The sequence below is a fragment of the Typopeltis vanoorti genome, chromosome 9 (assembly GCF_054136105.1).
Source record: "Typopeltis vanoorti isolate ZY-2024b chromosome 9, IOZ_Tvanoo_1.0, whole genome shotgun sequence".
Classification (NCBI taxonomy): Eukaryota; Metazoa; Arthropoda; class Arachnida; order Uropygi; family Thelyphonidae; genus Typopeltis; species Typopeltis vanoorti.
Genome location: NC_143557.1, coordinates 79,054,686 through 79,082,279, shown reverse-complemented (window position 1 = coordinate 79,082,279; position 27,594 = coordinate 79,054,686). Strand labels below are relative to the sequence as shown.

General features: G+C 37.9%; 1 protein-coding gene across 2 annotated transcripts in view; it reads left to right on the top strand.

Moving 5' to 3' along the window:
- The window catches only part of Dnaaf4 (Dynein axonemal assembly factor 4), a 139,472-nt gene that overhangs the window by 39,051 nt on the left and 72,827 nt on the right, over window positions 1-27,594 (top strand). For both annotated transcript variants that reach the window (XM_090397908.1, XM_090397907.1), the window contains exon 4: window positions 14,704-14,855. In XM_090397908.1, the coding sequence (XP_090254034.1) occupies window positions 14,704-14,855 (152 nt within the window). The remainder of the gene's footprint in view (window positions 1-14,703; window positions 14,856-27,594) is intronic.

Here is a 27,594-nt window from a genome sequence, read left to right as displayed (position 1 = left end):
TCACCTATGTGTTATCTGCCATATAGGAGGGTTTTCATAGGGGGCATGTGCAACCTAGTCTGCTGATAACCAACAATAGGAGGTATTCCAACTGTTCCAAATGGGCGCAGACCAAGACAAGTTTGAGACCTTGAAACGATGTGAATTCTGAGGTGCATGTGTGATATAAAATAGTGAACTACATTGAAGAATATTGCCAATATTTATCTTACATTTTGCATCTTACTACTAGTTATTAATACTGCAAGAATAAATAATAGGTAAGAGCATTAAATCTTCATTGTAATTTACTTGTTCATTATTTATCTTTTCATTTTAGCCTAGACTGTGACCTCATCTCACAATCTTGATGAATATGCCTAACTTGCACACCACAATGTTGGATGCTGCCTGAATCTTAAAAAATAATAACAATGCAAAAACAAAAATTATTATAATGTTTTACTTAAATTGTTTAAATGAAAATAATTAAATTAAATTAATTGTTTCACCTGTAGGAATACCAGTAAGAAGAAAGGAACAATAGATCAAAATAAGAAAATGGAAGGTCATGACATTTTTCTGCAGGACATTGTTAATACATTATGTATTAGTGAGGATTCTTTTAAGAGGTGAGGTGGGTAAAGAAATCAGAAAACTTCCATGAAAGTGAGAGTGAAGAAGTTATGGGAAGAGATGAGCTCTCAACAAAAAAACAGAGACTAACAGGCAGTAGTGAAGATTTGAAAAGGTAGAAAAATTAGGAGACAAAAAATGTAAAAAGGTGGTTAGAATGTCTCCCAAAAGTTCCCAGCCATTACTGTAGGTCTTCAATCAATAAGATCTATGTTGAATCAACTTTTTGAACTTTCCATCACATGTATAATGTTTATGAAGAGGATTGGAAGGCAATTGTTTTAAGTAATATTAAATGGGGAGAGAACAGACATACACATGCCAAGAAAAGAGACCAATGATATGGTAATAAATAATAAATTACATGATAACCACAGTAATTAACTTTAATGAAATAAAGGTACAAATATTTTGTACCTTTATTTCATTGGTTGTCTACACTGATGATGTATTGAAATTAACAGTACATCATCAGTGTAGACAACAAACAGTTCAAAGGAATGGAATACAAAGTACATAACAGTCAGTAGATTACCAATTAAAAACTGTTGCTACATGCTAGAAATTAATATTAACAAAATATTATTAAATAATTCTTAAAACCTATTTCTTTGATGGTTGCATAAGATAAGAATCTCCTAAACTTTTGGGAGAGAGAGACAATCAATTTGATTCAAATTTGGCCGATGTAAAAGGGCTTTGCAACTTTCTTTGAAAAGGCTTTCATATTTAAACTTGCATCTATGGAGAAGACGAGCCCACTGGATATTGTGTTTAGCGTCAATACTATGTTGTGCCAGACTAGACTTTTGAGGTTTCATGTATTCGATATAATACTGATGTTCCTTCATTCTTTTTTTCCACAGAATGGCCTGTTTGTCTAAAGTATGTTAAATTACATTCACATGGTATCTGGTAAATGCCAACTAATGATAGAGGTGCCACTCTGTCTTTTGTAGATGGCAACGAGTGAGAAATTTTGTTGATAGGAAAAGATGTGAGAATGAGATGATACTTCTTCAAAATTCTGCCAATAGGTTGGTTCTAAGATGCCAGAAATATAAGGGATTGAAACCCTGTGGTCTGTTTAAGAATCCTGAGGTGTTGGAACATAGGAGTCAATTATCTGCTGGATTTGATTAGGGTTGTAACCATTAAATTCTATTAACTTTTTGATAGTGAAAAGTTCTTGTTGTAAGCTTGAGGGAGAGGAGCACACTTTATGTGCTCTATTAATTAGACTTGATAACACCAATTTTTTGAGAGGTGTGATGAGCAGAATTTTGATGAATGTATCTGCCAATAAAGGTAGGTTTTCGATAAACACTGGTTGATAAATTACCAGAGGCTGTGCATGTAAGAAGGATGCCCAAGAATGGTAAACTACCAGCCTTTTCTTTTTCCATGGTGAACTGAATGCGTGGGTAAAGGCTGTTTATCTGTTGTAGGAATGTAGTAAGTTCCTCTTCAGCATGTGGCCAAATAGTAAACACATCATCAACATAACAAAACCAAAGAGAGGGTTATGGATGAATGGATGAGAAAACAAAGTGTCTTCCAGATGGTTCAAAAAATAGTTTACCAAAGGTGGAGACAGAGGGCTACCCATGGCAGTACCTTCAACTTGTTTATAGATCTTGTTTTTCCAGCTGAAATATCCTGAATGTATAACAAATTCAAAAATCTTTGCATTATCCGAAGGGTAATCATCATATAGTAAATTGACAGTGTTAAATAATGGAATATTGGTAAAGAGGGAAACAATATCAAAACTGACTAACACAATATCCAGTGGGATAAAGCTCATCTTCTCCATAAATGCAAGTTTAAATATGAACGCCTTTTCAAAGAACGTTGCAAAGCCCTTTTATATCAGCCAAATTTGAATCGGAATGATTGTCTCTCTCTCCCAAAAGTTTGGGAGATTCTTATCTTATGCAACCATCAAAGTTTTTAATTTAATAATATTTTATTAATATTAATTTCTAGCATGCTACAACAGTTTTTAATTAGTAATCCACCAAACTGTTATGTACTTTTTATTCCATTCCTTTGAACTGTTTATTGTCTACACTGATGATGTACTGTTAATTTCAGTACATCATCAGTGTAGACAACCAGTGAAATAAAGGTACAAAATATTTGTACCTTTATTTCATTAAAGTTAATTACTATGGTTATTGTGTAATTTATTATTTATAGTTATGCCACAGGTACCTTTAAAGATTAGACAGTGATATGGTAATGCATGCTGCAGTTTCAAATCTGGCTCTATTAGCAGAGCAGCCTGTGATGAACATCTAAAAAAGAAGGAAGATGCCCATGCAGCAAAGAATAGTACTAAAGACAGTGCAAGTAATGAAACAGTAGTCCTTACAATGGACTTGCAAATTGTGCTATTGTGTCCTAAAGCTTTGGCTTCAAAACTGTACTATAAACAAAAACTACAGTGTCATAATTTCACTATTTATGAACTGAATAAGGTGATATGACATGTATTTTTGGCATAAAGCTAATGTTGGGGGGTCACAGGCCACAAAACCCTCATGATGTAAAAGTTCTGAACCATATATTTTTTCCAACTTCAAGGAAGTATCTACAAACAGCATTCCTTCCCTGAGACCTGGATGAAAACATGAAGATCATGTCATGACAGATATTTGAGTACTGAAATATTTTCCAAATGGTGAAATTTTGTTCAAACAAACCATATGGAAGATACGGTTAGTATGCTATATTGTCACAAAGAAGGAAATGCAAAGTAGGGCAGCTTCAACTTGCACAAAGCCATTATACGTCTCAGCTTGTAATTACAGAATCAAAATTTAAGCATTTACAAGATATGAAGGATGTAATAGGAAAAGACTAATGTATTTTATGAAATGCAAACAGATGAAATACATGAAAATATATGAAACAGCATGAAATACAAACAGGACAAGAAGAAACAGTAAAGACCAGTATTGAAGTTCATAATTTTTTTTTTTTCACAGCAGTAATAATTTAAATTATTATTTTTTGCATTTTTATAATATGTATGATAGTAATAAAATATAATGGGAGTTAATTTTCATTCAGATAAGTCTAAATTTATTTTTACCCCTAACAGAAATCTCTTATATTGTGTAACTTACATATTAATGGACAACCTCCTATGGAACTTAGCAACAATGGAAAACCTCCTATGTAGCATATCTACTGATATTTGATTGATTGCTTTTAAAATAAAAAGGAGAGCAAAATATAATATTCAAAAATTATTAAATGGTAATATAAAGTACAATAACCATGCAACAATTTAGTCTGATCTGTAATAATTACATGATGCAGTGGTGTTTTCTTCCTCTGTGGGTGTGTGGATATGTGGGTGTGCAGTATCCCTAAAGTGGAAAGTCGCTAGTGGTGTACTGCAGAGGCTATTATTGTTTAACTTGTATATAATGATATTGGATAGGTATCTGGCGATATGTAACTGTTTGCAGATTATGTAAAATTACTGTTATTATTATTATAAAAAACCTCCATGGGGTTAAAGACTCATCATGGGAGGTTCACTGTTATATACACAGTTTATCATGCTGCACCTTAAATATTTTCACTGTCTCTGCACTCACCACACTCCTGGGCAATGCATTCATCGCTCACCACTCTCCATGCAAAAGACCTGCTCCTCACCCCCTTGCTCACACTCTCGTTATACAATTTCCAGGGATGACCTCTTTCTTATCTTCACCCATTCTGTGCAAAATCTCCCCAACATTAATCTGATAATAACCTCTTAACAGCTTATATGTCTCGATCATATCCCCTCTCCTCCTCCTATCCACCAATTTCTGCAAATTGCATTTTGTCAATCTTCATACTCAACATTCCAGAGACTAGAAACCACTTTAGTCAATCGTCTCTGAACCTTTTCCAATATATCTTCATCTTTTTGAAAACCAGGTGACCAAATATGTGCACAGTAATCCATATGTGGCCTAATCAAAGCTTTATACAAGGGAATCATAACATCCTTACTTCTACAAGTCAGTGCCCTCTGCATCATTCCTATTATCCACTGTGTCTCCTCAAAGTTTTAGTAACATGTCCCAAAAGTTTTAGGTCAGTTCACTGGATTGGAGATTGGCTGTCTAATAGTTATCAGCGAGTTGTCTAAGGAGGAGTGATATCCCAGAAGAGGAAAATTAATAGTGGTGTACAACAAAGGTCTGGGAGTGATTGTCTACAATCACTCCCAGATCTCTTATTTCCTCTACCTCTTCCAAAATATTTTGCCCGATTGTATACTCTACATCCCATCTCTGCTTCCCAAATTTCAAAACCTTACACTTTGCAACATTGAATTGACATCCCCATCATTTACCCATTCAGCCAGTGGATTTAAGTCTTCCTGCAAAGCCACAGCATCCACTCTACTCCTGATAGCTTTCCCCAACTTTACATCATCTGCAAACAACTGTATATCACCATTCAGACCTCTACAAATATCATTTACATACAAATTAAACAACAATTGACCCAAAACAGACCCTTGTTCTACACTAACTAGTAACTTTCCTCTTCTGGGATATCGCTCCTTCTTAGACAACTCGCTGATACCTATTAGACAGCCAATCTCCAATCCAGTGAACTAATCTACTGTTCAGCCTCATCTGTTCCAATTTAATTACCAGCTTGTCATGTGGCAATTTATCAAATGCATTTGCAAAATCTAAATATACCACTGTATATGTAATACCCTTATCCAATGCATTTGCCACTTTATTATAAAAAGTAAGCAGATTATTAAAGCACAATCTTCCTTTAACAAATCCATGCTGGCTTTCAAAGAGTATTTTTCTGTTGTCAGAGGATGTAATTGTTAGAGGGGTTTCACATTTTCCTCCAGTTGGTGGAAGTGATAATGAAGTAATCACCTGTGTTGTGGTGATTACTTCATATGCAGACTTTTGTGAGGAAAGGGTATATGTGGAATTATAAGGCTGGTGATTAATGATATGCTTGAAGCTATAATGTGGAATGAGGAGTTGAGTGATAAGGAAATAAATATAAATGCTGCATAGGAACTGACAAAGAAATACATAACAGCATCAATGTACGACTGTATTCTGAAGGCCAAAAGGCTGAATAAGGTAGGTGTAAAATGGATGAATGTGGAGACATGAAACCTAGAAAAATAAGGTACTTTTAGAGGAAGTACAAGATGAATAATGGTGATAATCAGTCACATGAAGAGTATAAAGAACAAGCCAGGAGAGTGACTCAGTTAGTAAGCAAAACAAAAGTAGAGTATGGCAGAAATGAGCAAATCAGGCAAAGAAAAACCCTAGAGAGTTTTTAGATATGTGGCAAGTAGAAGGAAGAATGATCATGGTAAGATGAAATTAAAGGATGACAGTAGTAGAATGGTAACTGCTGCAGAAGACATTGTTGAGGTATTCAGTGATCAATTTATTACTATTATTATTACTATTATTACGGGCAACTCCAGGGAGTCATTGGACTCATCGAGGGAGGCCCCAAATCATATTCATCACAACTATTTGACATTCATACAGTATCTATCATACCTCGCCTTAAACTCATTCACTGTCACAGCTTCCACCACAGACTCAGGGAGCGCATTCCACTCATTCACTACTCTAAAAGTAAAGAACCCAGCTCTAACACCTTTACTAACCACACTTTTGCCCAGTTTCCATGGATGTCCCCTAGTCCTCCCACAACCAGCCCTGTTCTCAAAAATATCTTCTGAATTAATTTTATAGAAACCCTTCAGTAATTTGAATGTCTCAATCATATCTCCCCTCCTCTGCCTATCAACCAATTTTTGCAACCCACAAATCCTCAACCTGTTCTCATACGGTTCATTCCACAGACCTGCTATCATCTTGGTCACTCGCCTCTGGATCCTCTCCACCTCCTCCCCATCAAGAAGAAACCTAGGTGACCAAATCTGAGCACAGTAGTCTAGATGGGGTCTTATCAAGGCTCGATACAGAGGAACAATAACCTGCTTGTCTCTGCTTGTCATCGTATTCTTCAGCAACCAAGTGATTTGATGAGCTGTTTTGGTCACTTTTGCAATGTGTCCCTAAATTTCAATTCCTTATCTACCAACACTCCTAAATCTAGTGCCTCATCAATTTCCTGGAGCACGGTTCCACCAATGCAGTAAACTGCCGCCAATCTTTTCACCCCAAAATGCATAACCTTACATTTTGCCACATTAAACTGACATCCATTCTCCTTAGCCCAGACCTCCAATCTATCCAAATCATCCTGCAAAATTTTGACGTCATCTGCATTCACTATTGCCCTACCCAACTTCGCATCATCCGCAAACAAATGAACTGTTCCTCTCAGATCATTTCCTATATCATTTATGAACAAATTAAACAGCAGTGGTCCAAGAACAGATCCTTGTGGCACACCACTAGTCACAGGCCGTCTTGTGGACTCTACTCCCGAGTAAACCACTCTCTGATATCTCTCCGTCAACCACCCTCCTATCCATCTCACCAACCCTATGTCCATTCCCATATGCTGCAATTTACTGATTAGAATTCCATGTGGAATCCTGTCAAAGGCCTTGGCAAGGTCCAGTAGAATCACTGTAAACCCATTACCCTTATCCAGTTCAGCCGTCACTGTGTTATAATACGTGAGCAAGTTACTGAGGCATGACCTACCCTTCACAAAACCATGCTGTCCCCGATACAGTATCCCATTTTCTTCTATCCAATCTTGTATTTTCCTCTTGACTATTTTCTCTAAGACCTTGACAATGATTCCTGATATGCTAATCGGTCGGTAATTTACTACAGCAGTCTTGGAACCACCTTTATGCAGTGGAACTATTTTCCCCTCTTTCCACCCGCTCGGGACTAACCCAGACCCGAGACTCAAATTAAACAAAATGGTCAAGGGTACTGACAATTCTTTAGCTGCTTCTCGTACAACACGAGCTGGTATACCATCCAATCCCACAGATGTATTGACATTGAGGTTATGCAATAGACTACTCACCTCCACTTCATTAACCACAATTCCCGTATAATCTACTGATTTATTCGTTTCTGCAATGTCACCACCTGGATGATATACTTTTGCAAAGTGCTCACTCAGTAACTCAACTATCTCAACTGATTCAGTTACCTCCCTACCATCGGCATTCTTTAAAATCAATCTGCCATGTACATTTTTCCTTTTACTTGCTACATATCTAAAAAACTGTTTAGGATTCTCTTTAGCCTGCATGGCCAATGTTCTTTCGTAATCCTTTTTTGCTTTTCTTACCACACTCGTCACCCTTCTGGCCTGTGCTTTATACCGTTCATGTGCCTGCCGGTCACCCTTCTCCTTAAATTCCCTCCATAGTTGTTTCTTTTTTTGCAACTCAAGCTTAATGGTGTTATTCATCCATTTAACCCCTACTTGATTTATTATTCGGACTCTAGGTATACAGTCAGCCATTGCTTCATGCAAGCACTTCTTAACTACCTCCCATGCACTATCAACTTCTAGTCCTTGCAGTTGTACATGCCATGGCACTGAACCAATCAAACTCCTAAGCTTGTCATACTTTCCAGCCCGATAATTCCACATGTACCCTGTCTTAATTGAAAATTCTACACCTTTACTGGGGAGAGCAAAACTGGGGAGAGCAATGCAGAGTCAAGTGGATGTTATTGCCTTACAAGAGGACTTGAATAGATTGCATTTATAAGAGTATTTCTCCTGATCAGGGTGGAATCATGAGGAACTGAAGTGTAGAGGACATAGGAGAGGATGGATTAATTGTGAGTGAGCAAGAGGTATTCGAGGAAATAAGTAAACTTGATGTCAATAAGGCAATAGGATTTCATGACATATCACCATGCAATTAGGAAATGTTCCAGGGAATTGGCAGTGGCATTTTCATGCCTGTTTAATAAGTCTTACAATAGCACAAGTTCCAAGGGAGCGGAAGGAGGGTAAAATTGTTCCACTGCATAAAGGTGGTGATAAGGCTGTAGCTTCAAATTATAGGCCGGTCTGTATATCTGGAGTTGTGGCGATGGTCCTGGAGAGATTGGTGAGAAGTAGGATACAGAAATAGGTCGATAACAGTAGTGTTCTCTGTGGTTATCAGCATGGGTTTGTTAAGGGGAGATCATGTTTCACTAACTTATGTACTATAACAGGGTAACAAATACCTTGGACAGGGGAGATGCATGTACAGTGGTGTACTTAGATTTCGCAAAGGCTTTTGATAGACTGCCAAAAAATAAGCGCTTAAATAAATTGAAACAGATGGGATTGGATAACAGACATCTGAGTTGGATCAGTGACTGGCTGTCAGATAAGTATCAGAAAGTTGTGTGTGTGTGGGGGGGGTGTAATATCCCAAAAAAGAAAGGTAACAGTAGTGTGTCTCAGGGGTCAGTTTTGGGGCCATTATTGTTCAATTTGTATGTTAATGATATTGGGTTGAGTTTAACTAGTGATATCCAGCTGTTTGCAGATGATGCAAAACTGGGGAGAGCAATGCAGAGTCAATTGGATGTTATTGCCTTACAAGAGGACTTGAATAGATTGCATGATTGGGCAGGTAGGTGGAACTGTCAGTTCAATGTTGCAAAGTGTAAGGTTTTGAGATTTGGTAAGCAATGATGGGATGCAAAGTATACACTTGGTGGAGAAACTTTAATGGAAGTAGAGGAGATGAGAGATCTAGGAGTGATGGTGGACAAGGAAATTTACGGGCCACATTGCACAAGTTATGAAGACATCACATCGGATAATGGCAATTATGCGGTGAACCCTGACATGCAGAAATAGAGAGGTTATGATTCCATTGTAGAAGGCCTTGATCAGGCCTCATATGGATTATTGTGCTCAGATTTGGTTGCCAGGTTTTAATGATGACAAGGATATGTTGGAAAGGGTCCAGATAAGATTCACAAAGGTAGTCAGTAGTCTTTGGAATGTGGAGTATGAGAACAGATTGAGAGAATATAAGTTGCAGAGCCTCGTAAATAGGAGGAAGAGGGAGAATATGATTGAGACATACAAGCTAGTCAGGGGTTGTTATTGGCTCGACATGGAAGAAATTTTTCATAGAAGGGGAGAAGTGAGTAGAACAAGGGGCCATCACTGGAAACTGTATAAGGAGGATGTGAACAGAGGAGTGAGGAGTTGGTTCTTTGCATGGAGGGTAGTTGGTAATTGGAATGCATTGCCGGAGTGTGTTGTGGGTGTAGACACATTGAATCAGTTTAAGGCACAGTTGGATGAGCACTGTGTGCAATAGTGTGTATGTTGGATGAGCATTGTGTGTACAATAGTGTGACCTCCCACGATGATTCTCTGACTCATCCTACCATAATTCAAAGTCTTACTCTTATCGCCTCCCTTATGAATTGGAACAATTTTACCTTCTTTCCACTCCTTTGGAAATTGACCCAGTACAAGACTCATGTTGAAAAGATATGTAAAAGCTGTTGTTAACTCTCTGGAACATCCTTTCAAAACACATGTGAAATAGCATCAAGTCCCACAGCCTTATTTACATCAAATCTATTCAATTCCTCATATACCTCCTGTTGACTTACTAACAGTTCCTCCTCCTTTCCCACTGTTTTCAAGTTGTGCATGATTCACATTCATAAAAATGAAATACCTTTATAAACTGCTCATTAAATATCTCAACTATATCCTCCACAGCGGTTATCATTCCTCTGTTTTCAGTAATCAATCCCATCCTACCATAATCATTTTTGCTTCTCCTGGCCACGTATCGAAAAAAACTACTTGGGATTTTTTTGGCCACTTTGGTAACTGCTACTCATACTGCACTTTTGCTACCCTTATCAAGCAAGACACCACCTTCCTTGCCTGTTCTTTGTACTTCCCATGCAAGATAAGTATAACTACTTATCTTGTGCTTCTTCCAGATTGCATTACATAATTGAATACCTTATCACTTGATTCATCCATTTCACACCTGCTCTATTTACCCTCTTATCTTTTGGAATACATTCTGATATTGCCTCCACCAAATTGTTCTTGAGTAGGGCCCAAGCAGCATTGATATCTTGTCCATCCAGTTCCTCTTTCCAATTTATTACTGCAAGCTGTTTCCTGAGCTTTTCATAATTACCAACCTTATAATTCCACATATATCCCTTTTTAACTGATGTCCCAGAATGACTGGTCACCCTACAAGTGATCACCTTGTTGTCACTCTCACCAACTAGTGGAAGATTTGACACCTCATTTATAATAACATCAACTGATGAGATGATCAAATCCAATACTCTTGATCCTCGTGTACCTTCTGTTACGTACTGCCTAAGGTAATTGTCTTTCAAAAATTCCAGAAATTCATTTTCTTTGCCCCCAGATGCAGTCTCTTGATTACAGTCTATATTAGCAAATTAAAGTTGCCCATAATAATCACTCATTTCTTGCTTGCTAGGCCAATTTGCCTATACATTTCCTTCTCGTTACCCTCCATATTACTAGATCTATAGCAGCACCCAACTAAATATTTCATGCTGTTTACCTCCACCTCACACCATACTGCCTCAAAAGTAGCTATTTGCAGGAGAGGTAATGACTGTAATGAATAGATCTGAGGTGATGCGAGGTGATATGAAAGAGCAAAAATGCAGGGTAGCAAGAGGTATTTGCTTGCTTACAATTGGAGAGGTGAATATCATGAATGAAGTAAATGAGAGAGTGGAAGCACAACCACAAACAGGGAAACATTCCTGTCAGGATGTCATCGTCATTTAACCATGTCTCGCTTATACCAACAATTTGATCATCTCATCAGATGATGTTATTATAAATGAGGTGCCATGGCCACTATTTGCACCTTACAAATCCACCTTAAATGAGCACAACTTATCAGCTACCATCAACAGTACTCCTCCTCCCTTTCTTCTGTCTCCCTTCACGAAAGATATCATATCATCTCTATTCTAGTCAGGATGTCATCATCATCTAACCGTGTCTCGCTTATACCAACAATTTTGGGGAACATCACTTCTTCGATGTGACTCTTCAATACCTTCTCCAGCTCTCTTCCTCCTCTATATTACCACCAATTCTACAACTTTCTTCATGCTCAAACTCTTCCCTCTCATCCCATCCCAGACCATCTCGATCTGTTTTTGCTCACTCATCCCCCTGAATCCAGCATCCACATTTCATAAAGTGCCTCCCCCCCCTGTTTCCCTGTTTGTGTTGTGCTTCCACTCTCTCATTTACTTCATTCATGACATTCACCTCTCCATTTGCAAGCAAGCAAATACTTCTCACTACTCTGCATTTTTGCTCTTTCATATCACCTCTGATCTATTCATTACAGTCATTACCTCTCCTGCCAGCAACAAGCTCTTCAACTGACTCACACCAAAACCATCTAAATACAGCCCATCTTCTTTATATCCATCCATCCCTCAAATTCAACCCACACATTCACAAAATGCACTCCTTTCTCTTCACGTAACTGCGCTAACATATCATTCATAATTTTTGCTCGCCTCCTCAATTCATCACTATCATACCTTGGCAACACACTGATTACCTTTCTTACTACACTGTCATCTTTTATTCTCCTTAATAATCTCCTTATATCCAATCTGGCATTTTCCTGGTTCCCATCCAAATCATTCATCCCTACTACAACCAACAACTCTTTTGCTCTCTTATTTCTCGTGTCCAACACGTCAATCATTCTGCTCATTCTACCACCAGGAAAACAAACCTTATGTGCCTTCTCATTCACCACACCTCTAATTATGGAATCTCCATAGAGCCACCCTCGAATCATTTGTTACTTCTTTCGCATGGCCATCTTTCCCTCTACTCTTTCATTCTTCCATGTAGGTTCGTAATTCTTTTCATTTCTTTTCGCATGCACTTCATCTCTTACCTCATCATCATCAACTCTGCTTTCATGTTCAGATCCAATATATGATAACACGAAGATTCATGTCTGATATTTTCATGTAGTTTTATGTTATGTCTTTGGTTATTTTTAGTTGTGCAGCATCTGCAACAAACCTCATACATATGTTCTGACAAGGATATCCAAGGATGATTAATTGACTCATGTATCTTCTCCTGAGTGACATTCTAATCTTATAGTGGAAGCTGCTGATCATGTATTTTCTGAATTTGGTGTTACAGCAATAGGCCTGGATGTATCCTAAGACATCATCATGGAACTATTACTACTATCTTGATGTGAGAACTGGCAAAAGGCAAAACTGCAGTTCTAGGTAATAAGAGTGAGGATAAGACTGGGTTTGATATCTTTTATCACACTTTGTGCAACTGGACAAGAAGTAGATAATTCAGGTGATACAGAACACTGAACTAATATTTGGCTATCTCAACATGGTCCTGATTCTATGTTATTTGGGTGAGTTTCAATTAACTCAACAGCATTAAGAATAGGTGCTGTATTCATTACTGAGAGTAACATTGGATCTTGGAGCAAACTGTCAAAAGATGTTGTCGGCGCTTGTGATTCCTTCATTTCTATTATTCTATCTTCACTTTGTTGTGGTTCTTTTACCATCATTGAACTCTGCACACAGAATGGAAGTAAGTTCTGAATTGGACTAAGATATATATTTGAAATATTTGAAGGAAACAGAAATCTCACTTAATGGATCATCAGTTCCTGACAGCTTTGACCTTCCTTCACTTGTGAATGACTTTATTGGCCTATTGGTATCTTCTGGTGTGTCTAGTTCATTTATTTTTGATGATATATTGGTCTTTATGTCTGTATTGTTAGAACCATGAAGATATCTCCTCTGAGGTCTTCCTCTTTTCCTCTTAATTAACAGTGGTAATTCTGTGCTGTGTTTTTTTGGTTGCACCTCAGCAAGTAACAAGGCCTAGTTACTTGAGTCATGTTCACTCTTCACCTGAATATCAATATTGGAAGTATCCCAATGTGCAGCCTCTATACAGATCTGAACATTCAGACTTTTAGTAGCACTAAATAGCATAGAAAGTCAGTCCTGCAAAACTATCACTTCACCCTTGTACATAAAATCTGTTATCATCTTTAAATCTGTGTATTTATTATCTTTGAGAATAACTGGATGTTTACACGAGTTTTCAAGAAATATGCCATAAAAGAAAGAACTGCACTATTTTGTGTGCTTTAAGTCTTTTACCTTCACATACTAAACTCCCGCTTTCATTAAAAGCAGTTAATACATTGATATGCTGATTCCTTTTCAAACAGATTTGCTGAGCTTCCATCTTCATAATCTAGTAACAATTTTTTTTTTTTTTTTTTTTTTAAAGTTAACCAATAACAAGTTGTAAAAATGCAACTAGCACCCAAAATTGTTATGTATTCACCAGTAATGCAATGGTAATCATCATACATGTGTAAATTAGACCTAACTCAATGCATATATGCAACTCCAATCAATAAAAAATCACATCACATTACTGACTTCATTTATCCTGAGAATGTCTGATCACACATATACCATCAATATAATTCAACTTCTGAACAAACTAATAATATAAACACGAGAACTGAAAATTATACAAGATTAACTAACATGCCACTTGCAAAAAAAATTGGGAGAGAACAATGAGGAGTCAAGTGAGCATTGTTGTGGCATCTGCCATAATACCTCCATAGAGTCATAAGACTTATCATAGATACATACCATTTTTTTTTCTTTTCACAGTGGCAGTATTATTATTATTATATAAGGTGCCTCCATGGAGTCAAGACTCATTGCGGATATGTAAGAAGAGTTCAGCCACTGCTGACTACTAGTCATGTGGATAAAAACTTTCTTGAAAGACTAATGGAAAACATGAAGATATAATAATTTCAGTGTGCATTGCGAAACAAAAGTAGGAATGTTGGCACACTGAACCATGTATTCTTCAACACTTGCAGAATTCTTTAAAAAAAAAAACATTAAAATTTTCTATATTTCTACATTAAATTTTTTGGTTATGTCATAAGCATTAAAATTTGGTTAGTTTTTATTATTATTGCTTCTACAAAGGATATTCTCAAATTAAATTATTGTATTGTACATTTAGTTGGACGCACAAGAGCGAAAGAGAATAGAAGAGCTTAAAGAATATGAACAACAGCAATTGACAGCAGATTTGGAGCAATGGAAAATAAATGAACTAAGTAAGTCATGCAGGAAAGAATCACTGATGACATATAATCCTATTAAAAATGATGAGTAAGTATATTAATCTTTAAAGCCTTGCAGTATTCTAATTCAAAAATGATAAATTTCTTACTTACCTAAATGATATGTTATTATTTTCCCATCTCCCCCTATGTTAAGCTCAATGACCTGTCTCAGTCAAGTAATGAAATTTGTTTTAATTAAGCAATTAATGCCATGATAACATAGTCTTCTATGTCTCATAGTTACATGGATTCTCTGACTGATTTGTCTGTTTTATGGGGGAGAGGACAGTTTCCTGGAGGGGGGGGAACCCTTCTATTGAGACTGGATAACTCACCTTTAGTTGAAAAGTTCATATAAAGATTTCTTGCAACAAGTTTTGCACTGATTCAGTAAAATATAATTGTTAAGCATATTTTCTCCTTAGCATTAGCATCTTCAAAATTATATTACTGTTGTCAAGCAACAATCAGATGAAGTCAAATATGTAAATTATTAGGGAGGTAGAAGAAAAGTATAAAATGAATTAAGTAAATGAAACAGTTTTATAAATTCAAAATTTTAATGCATATGATTGTTTTATATGTTCATATTTCTCCCAAATGCAAGAAACTACTAATATTGACGTGTTTTGTTTGGCTCAGAATGATCTAGTAAGGTCTCATAATGTTTTTTTCATAATCTCAAAAATGTAAAGGAAATATGACATGGAAGTGTTGTCCTGCTGTTATCTGGTGGTCAGATATCTACCTAAACATGGCTTGATAGTTTAGGTAGTCGGTATCCAAAAAAAGAACACCTGAAATAATAATAATTATTATTATTATACAGATATCTCCATAGAGTCAAAAGACTCATTGCAGGAGAATCCATTATTCACACAATACTTATAATACCTCTCCTTGAACTCATTCACTGATCAAGTGCTCACAACTATCTCTGGCAACCCATTCTCCCCCCTTTACCACCCTCCAAGCCTTACTACACTTACATAGTTTCCAGGGGTGACTCCTCGTTTTCTCTCTCTTCCTGCCATTACTGGAAAAAGTCTTCAGTATCAGTCCTGTAAAACCTCTTTAATAACTGATGTGCATCTATCATGTCTCCTCTTTTCTGTCTATTAGCTAGTTTTTAAAGCCCACAGACCTTCAATCTCTTCTCATAGGAACATTCCTTAGACTTGCCACAATCTGTCACTTGCCTCTGGATCCTCTCCACCACTTCTTTCCCCCCCCCCCCCCCCCCCCCATAGAATCCAGGTGACCAGATCTGCACACAGTCCAGATGTGGCCTTATAAAGAGAAACAGTAATGTCTCTATCACTGATTGTTAGTATGTTCTTCAACAGCCATGTAATCTGATGTGCTGTTTTGGTTACCTTTGCATGCCCTCTAAACTTCAACTCCCTGTATACAGTCACCCCCAAGTTCCTGCCTCATCAATTTCTCTTCTTACCACCTTACACTTGTCCATGGTAAACTGGCAGCCATTTACCTTTGTCCATGCTGCCAGTGTATGTAAATCATCCTGCAGGATCTCTTCATATCTTCACTGACTATCACTCTTCCCAGATTTGCATCATCAACAAACAACTGAATATTTCCAATTAAATCATTTCATATATCATTGATGTATAAATAACAGAGGACCAAGTGCTGAGCTCTGTGGTATACCACTAGTCACCTGCCTTCTCCTCGACTTACCTCCTCCATGAACCACTCTTTGATATCTGTCCATCAGCCACCCTCTAATCCAAATCACCAGATTCATATCCATTCCCATTTGTTCTGATTTATGCAACAGAGTTCTATGTGGAATCTTGCCAAATGCCTCTGCGAAGTCTTGCAGCATCACTAAGTAGCCATTTCCCTTATTCAACTCCATTGTATCCAACTATATTATAAAAAGTAAGCAAATTACTAAGCAAGACCTACTGTTCACAAAACCATGTTGCCCCTTATAAACTATCATATTCCTATTCACCTAGTCCTGAATTCTGTCTTTTACCAATTTCTTTGCTACTTCTGTCTTGGTGCCTCCTTTATATAGGTGGGACTGGTTTTGTCCTCTTTCCACTCCATTAGCACCTTTGACCAAGCTGAAATTAAACAGCTTGGTCACAGGAGCTGATAATTCCTTTGCACATTCTTGTAATACTTGGGCTGATATGCTGTCTAATTCTATGTCCATATTCACATTGAGGTTCAGCAATATTCTATGCACCTCCATTTCTTCACCCTCTGTTCATCTCAGTCAATGTCATATCTGGCATTGCAATATCACCACCTAGATGGTACCCCCCCTTTGCAAAATGATCACTTGGCAATTCAACTGTTTGCTTCTGCTACCTCCCTACAATCAGCATTTTTTCAAGTCCTCATTCCATGGCCTTCTCTTTACTTTTCAGTAGTGAAAGAACTCTTTAGGATTTCTTTTAGCCTCATCATCTAGCTTTCTCTCATAATTAGCTTTGACCTTCCTTACCATACAGGCCACCCTTCTTGCCTATGCCTTGTACTACTCATGGACATCTGATCATCTTTTTCTTTATATTATTCCCTCCCACCAGCATCTCTCCCCTACAAATTCTTCTACCTTGGCTCTGATGAAAGCTGACATCTTAGCTTGTCATAATCACGTGCTTTGTAATTTCACTTAAAGTGCCTCCACAGTGCAATTGGAAGAACGATGGTACGTTGCTTCGGAAAAGGCCTACATTCGATTCTGGACTTGATGAGAGGAATCTTTATATGGAATTTTTCAATTGCAGATGAGTTAGCCTGCTATCCCTGATCTCATACAGGGATACAGGATTTTTTCCTCCTGAAACTCAGATTTTTAATTCCTCATACAGGCAAATTGGCCTTGAGAAGACGTGCGTGCAATTTACAGACAAAATGTATTAGTGGTGGCGATGGCTAGTAGTTGGTGTTGTGTGTAGATGATGATGGTAGTAGTGGTTCTATGTAGTTGGTGGATTAAATGGTGGAGATGGAGAGTTTCAGAGTGCCCTCTCTCGATGAGTCCTTGAATTCCTTGGAGGTATCATGTAATAATAATGATAATAAATCCCTTCTTAATGGAAAATTTCGCATTGCTGGCAATCTCCCAGGTCAAGACTACATGATCACTTTCTCCAAGCATAAGCAGCGTAATTAGATTGGTTACTGTTAAGTTCTTTGATGCTCTGCACAGATCCTGCATTTTTTAATTATAATTAATAACTCTGAAATAATAATTCTGAATAACAAAAACACATAATTATGTGTTTTTGTTATTCATAATTTTGAATTTATATCCCATCCCATCTTCTTTTTTCATGTTTAGGGTTCAATGACTTGTCACAGCCAAGTAACTTGGTATATTTGAAACCTGATTACTGCTCATAGGGTGATTAATACTATCTGCATTGTCTGTTGTGTCCATAATTTGCATGTGTTCTTCTGGCCAGTTTACCTGTTTTGCAAAATGAAAAACTTGAGTTTCTGGCAGGAAAAATCCTTCCACCTCTGTATGAGACTGGTTAACTTACCTTCTATTGAAAATTCCTGATAAAGGGTGTCTTTACATCCTAGATGGAAAAGTATACAGGAAAGTGCTCAAGGAAGAACTGAAATCCATTACAGAAAAGGAACTGGAGGATAGAAACAACACAACAGTGTCTGCACTCAGAACAGCTGTGGAACAAACAGTCCCACGACAGAAAAGCCAAAAAAGCAGTGGATCTCAGGAGACATTAAAGATAATTTTCAAAAAATAACATTTAATATTAGGAAAGGGAGATCTCAGTGGAAATGGAAGAACAGTGTAGAGCAAAATCAAAGAAGGAAAGAAAACTGTTAGAAGAGACAAATCAAAATGTTTTTTGATTTGTCTCTTCAATACAAGGATATCAATAAATACTATAGAAAATAGTAGTATTTTCTATAGAACAAGAGAACAATACAGAAGAAGAGAAGTATTTAAGATGATCAACAACAAGGCATAATTATAAAAGATGAAAAAGATGAAATCTTGATGAACTCAGAAGAAATTGAAGAGAGATGGACACGATACTGCTCAGAGTTATATAAGACACGAGGAGATATTGAGGTCCAAAAAAAGTTAATTGATGAATTGAGGAAAATAAGACCACCAAGCACAGAGGGAGAAACAGATATACTGTGGAATGAGGTTTAAAATGCAGTTAATCACGAGACAAGGAAACCCAATATTCCCAAGTATTTTTATCATGCTTTTGGAAAGAACAGTGGATGTCATATATGATAATATAAGGTGGATTTCAATTCAAAGTACAAAAATAAATTAATTTATGATTTGTAGATGAAGAGTAACTAGAAATTGCAGTGCTAAAGTTAAGTGAAGAAGGAAAGACGTTATTATTATTATTATTAAGAGAGACCTCCAGGAAGTCAGGGACTCATCGAGGGAGGAGGTCACATACTACATGCATCAGCTGTCATACTTGTTCTTGAATTCATTCATGTACATACAACATCCAGTGGCAATCCATTCCAATCGTACACCACTCTATGAGAGAAAAATCTAGATCACACCTTTTCTTGATGGCATTCATTCTCAGCTTCCAAACATATCCTCTCATCCTTTCTCCACCCACCATAAAATGAAAAATTCCATCAACTGAAATCCTGTATGACCCTTTCAGAAGTTCAAACGTTTCAATCATATCACCCCTTCTTTCTTCTTCTTCTTGCTAGTGTCTGTAGTCTACAAATTCTCAATCTATCTTCATAATCAGTATTCCACAATCCTGATATCATTTTTAATACTCCTTTGCACACTCTCTCTCTCTCTCTCTCTCTACTATATCAGAATCACAACAGAAACCAGCAGACCAGACCTGAGCACAATAGTCCAAGTGAGGTCTTATTAAGGCCTTGTAAAGAGGCAAAATGACATCCTTATTTTTACACGTGAATATTCGTTTCAGCATCGCAATTATCTTTTGAGTTGTATTTGCAATCTTTGCCACGTCGCCCCTGAACTTCAGCTTTCTATCTATTAACACTCCAAGATCCCTAGCCTGATCCATTTCTTTTAGCATAATAACACCAATATAATACAACATTGAATATCTAATCACACCAAAGTGCATGATTTTACATTTACTGACATTGAACTGATACCCATTTTCCCATGCCCACAATTCCAGCCTATTCAAATCATTCTGCAAGTGCTACATATCAGCAACATTCCTGATTACCCTACCTGTTTTTTCCCCATCAGCAAATAGCTGTATGTCGCTTGTCAAATCCTTCCCAATATCATTAATGTACAGATTGAATAACAGTGAACCAAGCACTGATCTTTATGGTACACCACTAGTTATTTTTTTTATTTTTTATTAATCTTTGTACTGGTTATGGGCAGTACTACCCTTACATCACGTCCAGACGTCTTGTCCAGACTTGATATAGGCCTAAGCCTTTTCAAGTGTTTTACCCTATGCCTGTTCTAGTTAACATTGTGGTCATTCTCTGGCGGCAACTCCATGCTACCAGTGTGCCCTATAGGTCCCTTGAGGAAAGAACTTTTATATCCTTCTTTTATATCCTTTATAAACCCAAGGTGTTTTAAGTCCTTATAGCTATCTGCGCTCCATACGCCATGTAAAGAGATGGTGGCACTGGTAAATCTCGTAGTTGCCCCATGCTCCTCCTGTATCTTACTAACTAGATCTTGGTTATTCTTATAATAGTTTACCTTATTATTATGGCTATAGGCTAGTGGGTGCCCTGTTTCCACCACCTGGGCATCAACTACCCAAACATCACCATCTCTTTTAATCACTAAGTCTGGCTTACGCAAACCCGCAGAGGTCCTATAATGTGGTTCCACCGCAGTCTCCCAACTTTTGTTCTTAAAGCAGTTGTTCACAATGGAGACTACGGCGTCATGCCTCTGCACGTAGACCCCATGGGTATGGAAGCAACACTGGGCTATATGAGACAATGTCTCACTGTAGTGGCAACCAGCCCTACAGTTTGAGTTGTCACTATTCCATCGAGCTGTGTGGGCTTGAGTGGGCAGGGCATTGATCCTCATCCTGACTTTTTTAAAGGAGCACTATCTACAGAACAGTGCAGCAGAGATACCTGTCTCTTATGTTCTGTGGGTGCTGACTCAATTCAGGTATTAATGGACTATAGAAAGCCTTTTGGCAGATAGGGGAAGAAGATAGTTCTAACTTCGTGATTCTGGACAGCCACAGGCGTGGGATCAGCTATCTAAGTGATGGAACCCCCACCGTTCTTCACCGTCATGTGGAAATATGCAGTAGGGGTGTCAGGTGGCAGTCGGAGCCATGATCTCATGGCTGAATGGATAGTCCTGTCCATTCAGGACAGTACCGAGATATATGTCCTACCAAGCACCAACTTGTGGTAAAAGCGAGGTAGGAGATAGTAGGAAAGGAGAAACAGTCTTTGCTGGGGCTTGAGAGGAACTTTCCTCAAAGAAGTGATCCCAGCTTCTAGGATAGAAGGGACAGAAGACCTTCCCTTTGGGGTGAACATGATACCGAGGTATCTCCACTCTTCCAGGATGGTCAAAACATACAACGGCCTCCCGTGCAGGGTAGTCTTGACCTTAAGCTTCTTGTCATGACCAGAGGGGACAAGAGCTAAAGAGCAGGACTTCTCTACATTAATAGAAAGGCCTCGAATAGAGAAAAAGTCAACTGCCCGCTCAAAGAGTTCCTGCAAGCCTACCTTAGTAGAGGCTATGAGAATAGCCTCTACTAAGGTAGGCTTATAGCTGAAAGGCCATAGCATTAAAGGAGGAAGCACCTAGAGAGTAGCCTATATGGCTAGGAAGAGAGTGAAGAAACTCATCTATGACACAGTTAAAGAAAAGGGGAGATAGAGGATCACCCCGGTGAACACCCCACACTGCGGGAATAGAAGTCACATGGGACCCTGTAGTGATAGTGATGAAGCTACCCAAGTATAGCTCCATAACATAGGAAAGAAAGGGTTCTGGACATCCAACAATAGACAGCGCAAGAAAGGAGATGCTATCAAAGGCCTTTTGGAGGTCCAGCGACGCCATAGAGGCTTAAGGTGGTGTCGGGAATCAGAGAGAAGAGAAGAAAGAAGATGTATATTCTTGGCACAGCCGTGGGATTGTCCCAATGCTGTGCCGAGAATATATATATACCGTGGGATCATCCTTAAAGCCAGACACAAATAGTATATGTGCCATGGGATCGTCCCACGGCGGTGCCGAGAGCTTTTGTCTGAAGGGACAAAAGCTCTCTGTCTATAATCATGCTGTATATGTTGCTGAAGTCGTTTAACTAAGATTTTATGATAGAGTCTAAGTATTACAGGGGGGATGGTAATAGGTCTAAAGTCTGATGCACAGCTTGAAGTTTCTTTCTTCGGAATGAAGATAGTTCTTGAAGCCCGTAGGTATAGTGGTATTGCTTTACTGGAAAGGAGAATGTCCAGTAAGTCTTGAAGAATCTTCAACTGCACCTTAAATCTTGCAGACTCACATCCCCCGTATACCATTTTTTGATATCTGTCAGTCAACCATCCTCTTATCCATGTTAATATTCTAAACCTAGACCCATTTTCTCCAATTTATGCAGCAGTCTGCCATGCTGTATTCTGTCAAAAGCTTTAGAAAAATCCAAATGTATCATGGTGTATCCATTCCCCTTATCTAACTCAATGGTAACATTATTATAGAATGTGAGCAAAAAGTTCATCAAAAATTTTACCTCCTGAGATTGCTGATTGGTTGATAGTTGGATATATTGGTCTTTGCACTACTCTGATGCAATAAGATTACCATACATTCTTTCAGTTCCTGTTGAATATTCCCTGTTCTGAGACTCAAAGGAATAGCCAGTTCAGCTCAACGTACTTTTAGCATCCATGCTGATATCCCATCAGTCCCTATTGCTCAATTCTTATTCAGTTTGTGCAACAGCTCTAATACCTCCTCCTCCATATACTTCAGTTTTTTCATCTACTGAAGAGGTTGCAGCGAGCTCAATGTTCTATACACCAGGTTGATAGATTTTAGCAAAGTGGACACATTATTGAACAATCTCTTCTGCATCTGTTACCCTCACACCATCTGCATTCAAAAGAGTTATTCTTTCTTTTACTTGCAGCATAACGACAGAATTCTTTTAATGCTAAAGACAATTGGGATTGTCTTTAGTGTGCAGAGACAGTTTCTTTTCATACTCAGACTTAGCTTTCTGTACAACAGTTGTGGCTCTTCTGGCCTGCTACTTATAATTTTCATAGCAGACATCAGCCTTTTCCTACAGATCTCTTGCTTGATAAGATTGCACATCCATTTCACTCTTACCCTATTTATTCTTTGAACTCTCTGGGCACATTCTAATACTGCATCATTTAAGCAATTTTTTCAGTTGTTTCCCATGCACTGCCAATATTCTTCCCATCCCGCAACCAATATCATTGTGCTGAACCCAGTATACTCCTCAGTTGGTCATAATGTCCTGATTTGTAGTTCAGCATGTAATCTTCTCTGAATGGAACATTCATAAACTTAGCCACTTTGCAAGTGAGTACCGCATGATCACTGTCACCAGCAGAATAGTTACATCTTTAATGGCACCTGAATGGTGCCATTCATTGGATTTTCTGACTTAATCATCCTGTCCAAAAAAAAACTTTGCCATGAACCCTGCAAAAAGTCATTCTGATAATCGCTTGCAACATTCAAGGTGTCATTCTTCATCATTCTGTGTCCGAAGGGCAAACTGTTAATGTACAGTACTATCGACAATTTCTGGAGCACCATTTGTGTCTGGCTTTAAGGAGAAAGAAACCCCATTTTCACAGGTTCTCCATTGTGTTTTTGGCACAACAATGCATGATGTTGTGTGTTGCAATTGGTGATAAAGATGTTGGACAGGTGGCAATGGGAAGTATTGGAACATCCTCTGTATTCACTGGATATGAGTCCTTGCAACTTTGTCTTGTTCCTCAAAATAAAATAAGAACCTCTTAGAGATTTGTGGTTTTGTAATGTACAAGAGGTTCTTTGAGCAGCAGTGGGTCACACTATCACTGATATCAACAGAAAACACTCTGCTGATGATATCCAGTGGCTCCCACAAATTTGGAAACAGGTGCAGAACATGGCAGATTACATTGAAGGGATGTAATTATATAGACTTGATAAATAAACCATTTTACATTTGTTTTGTGCGCATGTTGCCACTACTTTATTTACAATCCTCGTACACAGTTAACAGACTGTGTACGAGGATATTTTGGCTTAGATTCTGGTTGGAGCTCATGCTAAAGTTTAGTAGAATGAAAATAATACATTTATTTTTCAATAGTTTAATGGTTTTGATATTTCATCTCTGTCACAGTGACGTCATCTAGAATACTATATAAGAAGTGTAATAATATACACGAACCACACAAAAAATAAGTGAAAATGTTAGACTGGAGGTCTTAGTCTCAAGAGTGGGTGGGTGGGTGTGGGGGGAGAGAACCCTGTGGGTGTTAGTAAGTGGTCTTTGAGTAGAAGGTCTAAGAATTACTGTTTCCCAAATCTTAAGCATTTGTATACGATCATATTTATTAAGATTTTCTTAATCTGCTTCTGATTCCAACAAATATTCATGTTGTATATTAATGATATCGGGAGGGATTTAACTGTTTGCAAATGGTGGAAAATTGGAGAGAGCAATGCAAAGTCAAGCAGATGTTATGTCTTTACAGGAGGACTTGAATAGATTGTATGAATGGATAGGTAAGTGTGCAACATTGCAACATTGAGTTGTCAATTTAATGTGTCAAAATGTAAGGTTTTGAAATTTGGTAAGCAATGATGGGATGCAAAGTATACACTTGGTAGGGAACTGTGAAGGAGATTGAGGAGATGAGAGATCTGGGAGCAGTATTGGACAAGGACTTGAAATTCAGGGGACACATTGCACAGGTTATGATATTGTCACATCGGATAATGGAAATGATGTGTAGAACCCTGATGTGCAGAATGCAGAATCTGGTGAAGCAACACAAGAGATTATGTTTCAGCTGTATATACAACTGCATATGAATTATTGTGCACAGATTTGCTCACTGTGTTTTCATGGTGATGAGGATATGTTAGAAAGAGTACAGAGAAGATTCACAAAGGGTGGTTAGTGGTCTTTGTAACGTGGAGTATGAAGACAGATTGAAAGAATGTAAATTGCAAAACCTCATGAATAGTAGGAGGGTTGGGTGGGAGACATGACTGAGACACATAATTTAGTTAGAGTCATTGTTAGGTTGACATGGAAGAAATTTTTCATAGAATGAGAGAGATGTTGTGTGTGTGTGTGTGTGTAGTTTTCAGGCTATCCTGAAAACTATATAAGGAGGATGTGAGCAGAGGAGTGAGAAGAAAGTTCTTTGCATGGAGGGTGTTTGGTGAGTGAAATGCATTGCCTGAGTGTGTTGTGAATGTAGACACATTGAATCCCAAGGCATGGGTTGGGTGAACTTTGTGTGTGATAGTGTGTACCTCCCATGATGAGTTTCTGACTCTATGTAGGTCAGATATTAATAATAATAATTTATTAGATAGGTGAAGAGCCAAAGGCTTCAATTCGGCAACATATAACTTGTTTAAGTTAAGGGATATTACATCCCATATAGTTTCTTAGCCGAATAAGAAACTCAAAGAGTTTCATGTCGAATATAGTAGAAACTATATATAAAGTTCGGCGATTCCAAGCGTAAGCAAATACCTGGATACTGCAGCACTGATCCCAAAGGGTAGTGCAACTAGGTCTGGCTACTCACTGATGAGACCTCAATAAAGGTCGAAACTGGTCTGGGTAGTGACCTTCTCTCATAATGTGAACAAAAATACAGTTCCTAGGAGCTAAGTTCACATTATGGGCAAATATCAAGAATAGTGATCGGAGCTTGCTCCACTTCTACCACGAGTTTCCCCAGCTTGCACTACCCTTTGGGATCAGTGCTGCAGTATCCAGGTATTTGCTTATGCTTGGAATCGCCGAACTTTATATATAGTTTCTACTATATTCGGCATGAAACTCTTTGAGTTTCTTATTCAGCTAAGAAACCATATAGGATGTAATATCCCTTAACTTAAACAAGTTATATGTCGCCGAATTGAAGCCTTTGGCTCTTCACATATCTAATAATTTATTAGAGCACCTCACGGCAATACTCGTAGAAGGGGTACAAGTTCTGTTCGCTACAAACTTGATATTAACTAGGTCTGGCTACTCACTGATGAGACCTCAATAAAGGTCGAAACCGGTCTGGGTAGTGACCTTCTCTCATAATGTGAACAAAAATACAGTTCCTAGGAGCTAAGTTCACATTATGGACAAATATCAAGAATAGTGATCGGAGCTTGCTCCACTTCTACCACGAGTTGCCCCAGCTTGCACTACCCTTGGGGATCAGTGCTGCAGTATCCAGGTATTTGCTTACGCTTGGAATCGCCAAACTTTATATATAGTTTCTACTATATTCGGCATGAAACTCTTTGAGTTTCTTATTCGGCTAAGAAACTATATGGGATGTAATATCCCTTAACTTAAACAAATAATAATAATGTTTGTATTTGCTCTGGTGAAGCAACACAATTTGTTGATGATTTGAATCCATGCAAGATGTTCAAATACATGGTCAGTTAGACCTGATTAACAATAATTGTGGTGGTAAATATATGACTTGTGTTCTTCAAGACAAACACTGATAGATTTTCCATTTTTCACCAATTTCCACTTGGCTTATACACCATTCTTTGTTCTTGCAACTTGTCTTTAATATTCTTTTTTTATATATATCAATTCCATACATGAGAGATCTCAAAACTTATGATAGTGTTTTGTGTGGGGGGCATATGCTTAAAGAGAAGAAGGGAAGGAATCAGTTAATGTGATTCTTGAAGAGCTGGGGATCGTATTCACTGCAGACAGTAGTATGAGGAAGACTGTTCCAAAGAATAGAGAGAGAGAAAGGTATGGAACAAAGGAAGAGGATGAGAAGTTAGTTTTGTGAGTTTGGTACTTAAGACCATATATTGATTGTTCATATATGATTAGAGGAAAGTGGAGGAATGATGGTGGCCAGCATAGTGCAGCAGCATTTATGAAAATACCTACAGAAGTTATATAATGCAGAAACAGAGTGTCTGTGGGAAAGCAGTTGGTTGTAGTCATTTGGAAGGCAGGCAGCATTAATTAAGCAAACAGCCCTCTTCAGGACACAATCAAGCATTTGGAAGAGTTTTTGGTGTATCACTCCAATTGTGAGAACAATATTCTATGATTGGTGGATTTGAAATTTATAAAGTGTTAAGAGTCAGGTAGAAGAGAAATATTGTTTGGATCAAAAAAAAGAATTCCAAGTTTTTTTGGAGGCTGAAGAGTGGATGGATGGAATATATTTATGCTGGGATTGGCTAGATAGTAAGCAATACTAGAAAAAAAGAGAGAGGGTGCAATTTGGCTTGTGTCTAGGAAAGATTTAGAGCAACGCATATAGTCGCTTTTCATATATTTTCAAGACATCTGATTGAGTTTCAGCCTTTTTATCAAGCTGCCATCTTATGGTCTCTTCCCTCCTGCTCTTTGTGAGTGGATTTCTGGCTTCTTCTCTAGTCATTCACTGTGTGTTAAGGATGATTCCCTCTCATCTGATTTACCTATTAATTCAGGAATACTCTAAGGTGGATAAGGTCAATGGGATGATAGTTTTATGGCTGACTTTTATCTCCCTTTTTAAGGAACAGGTTA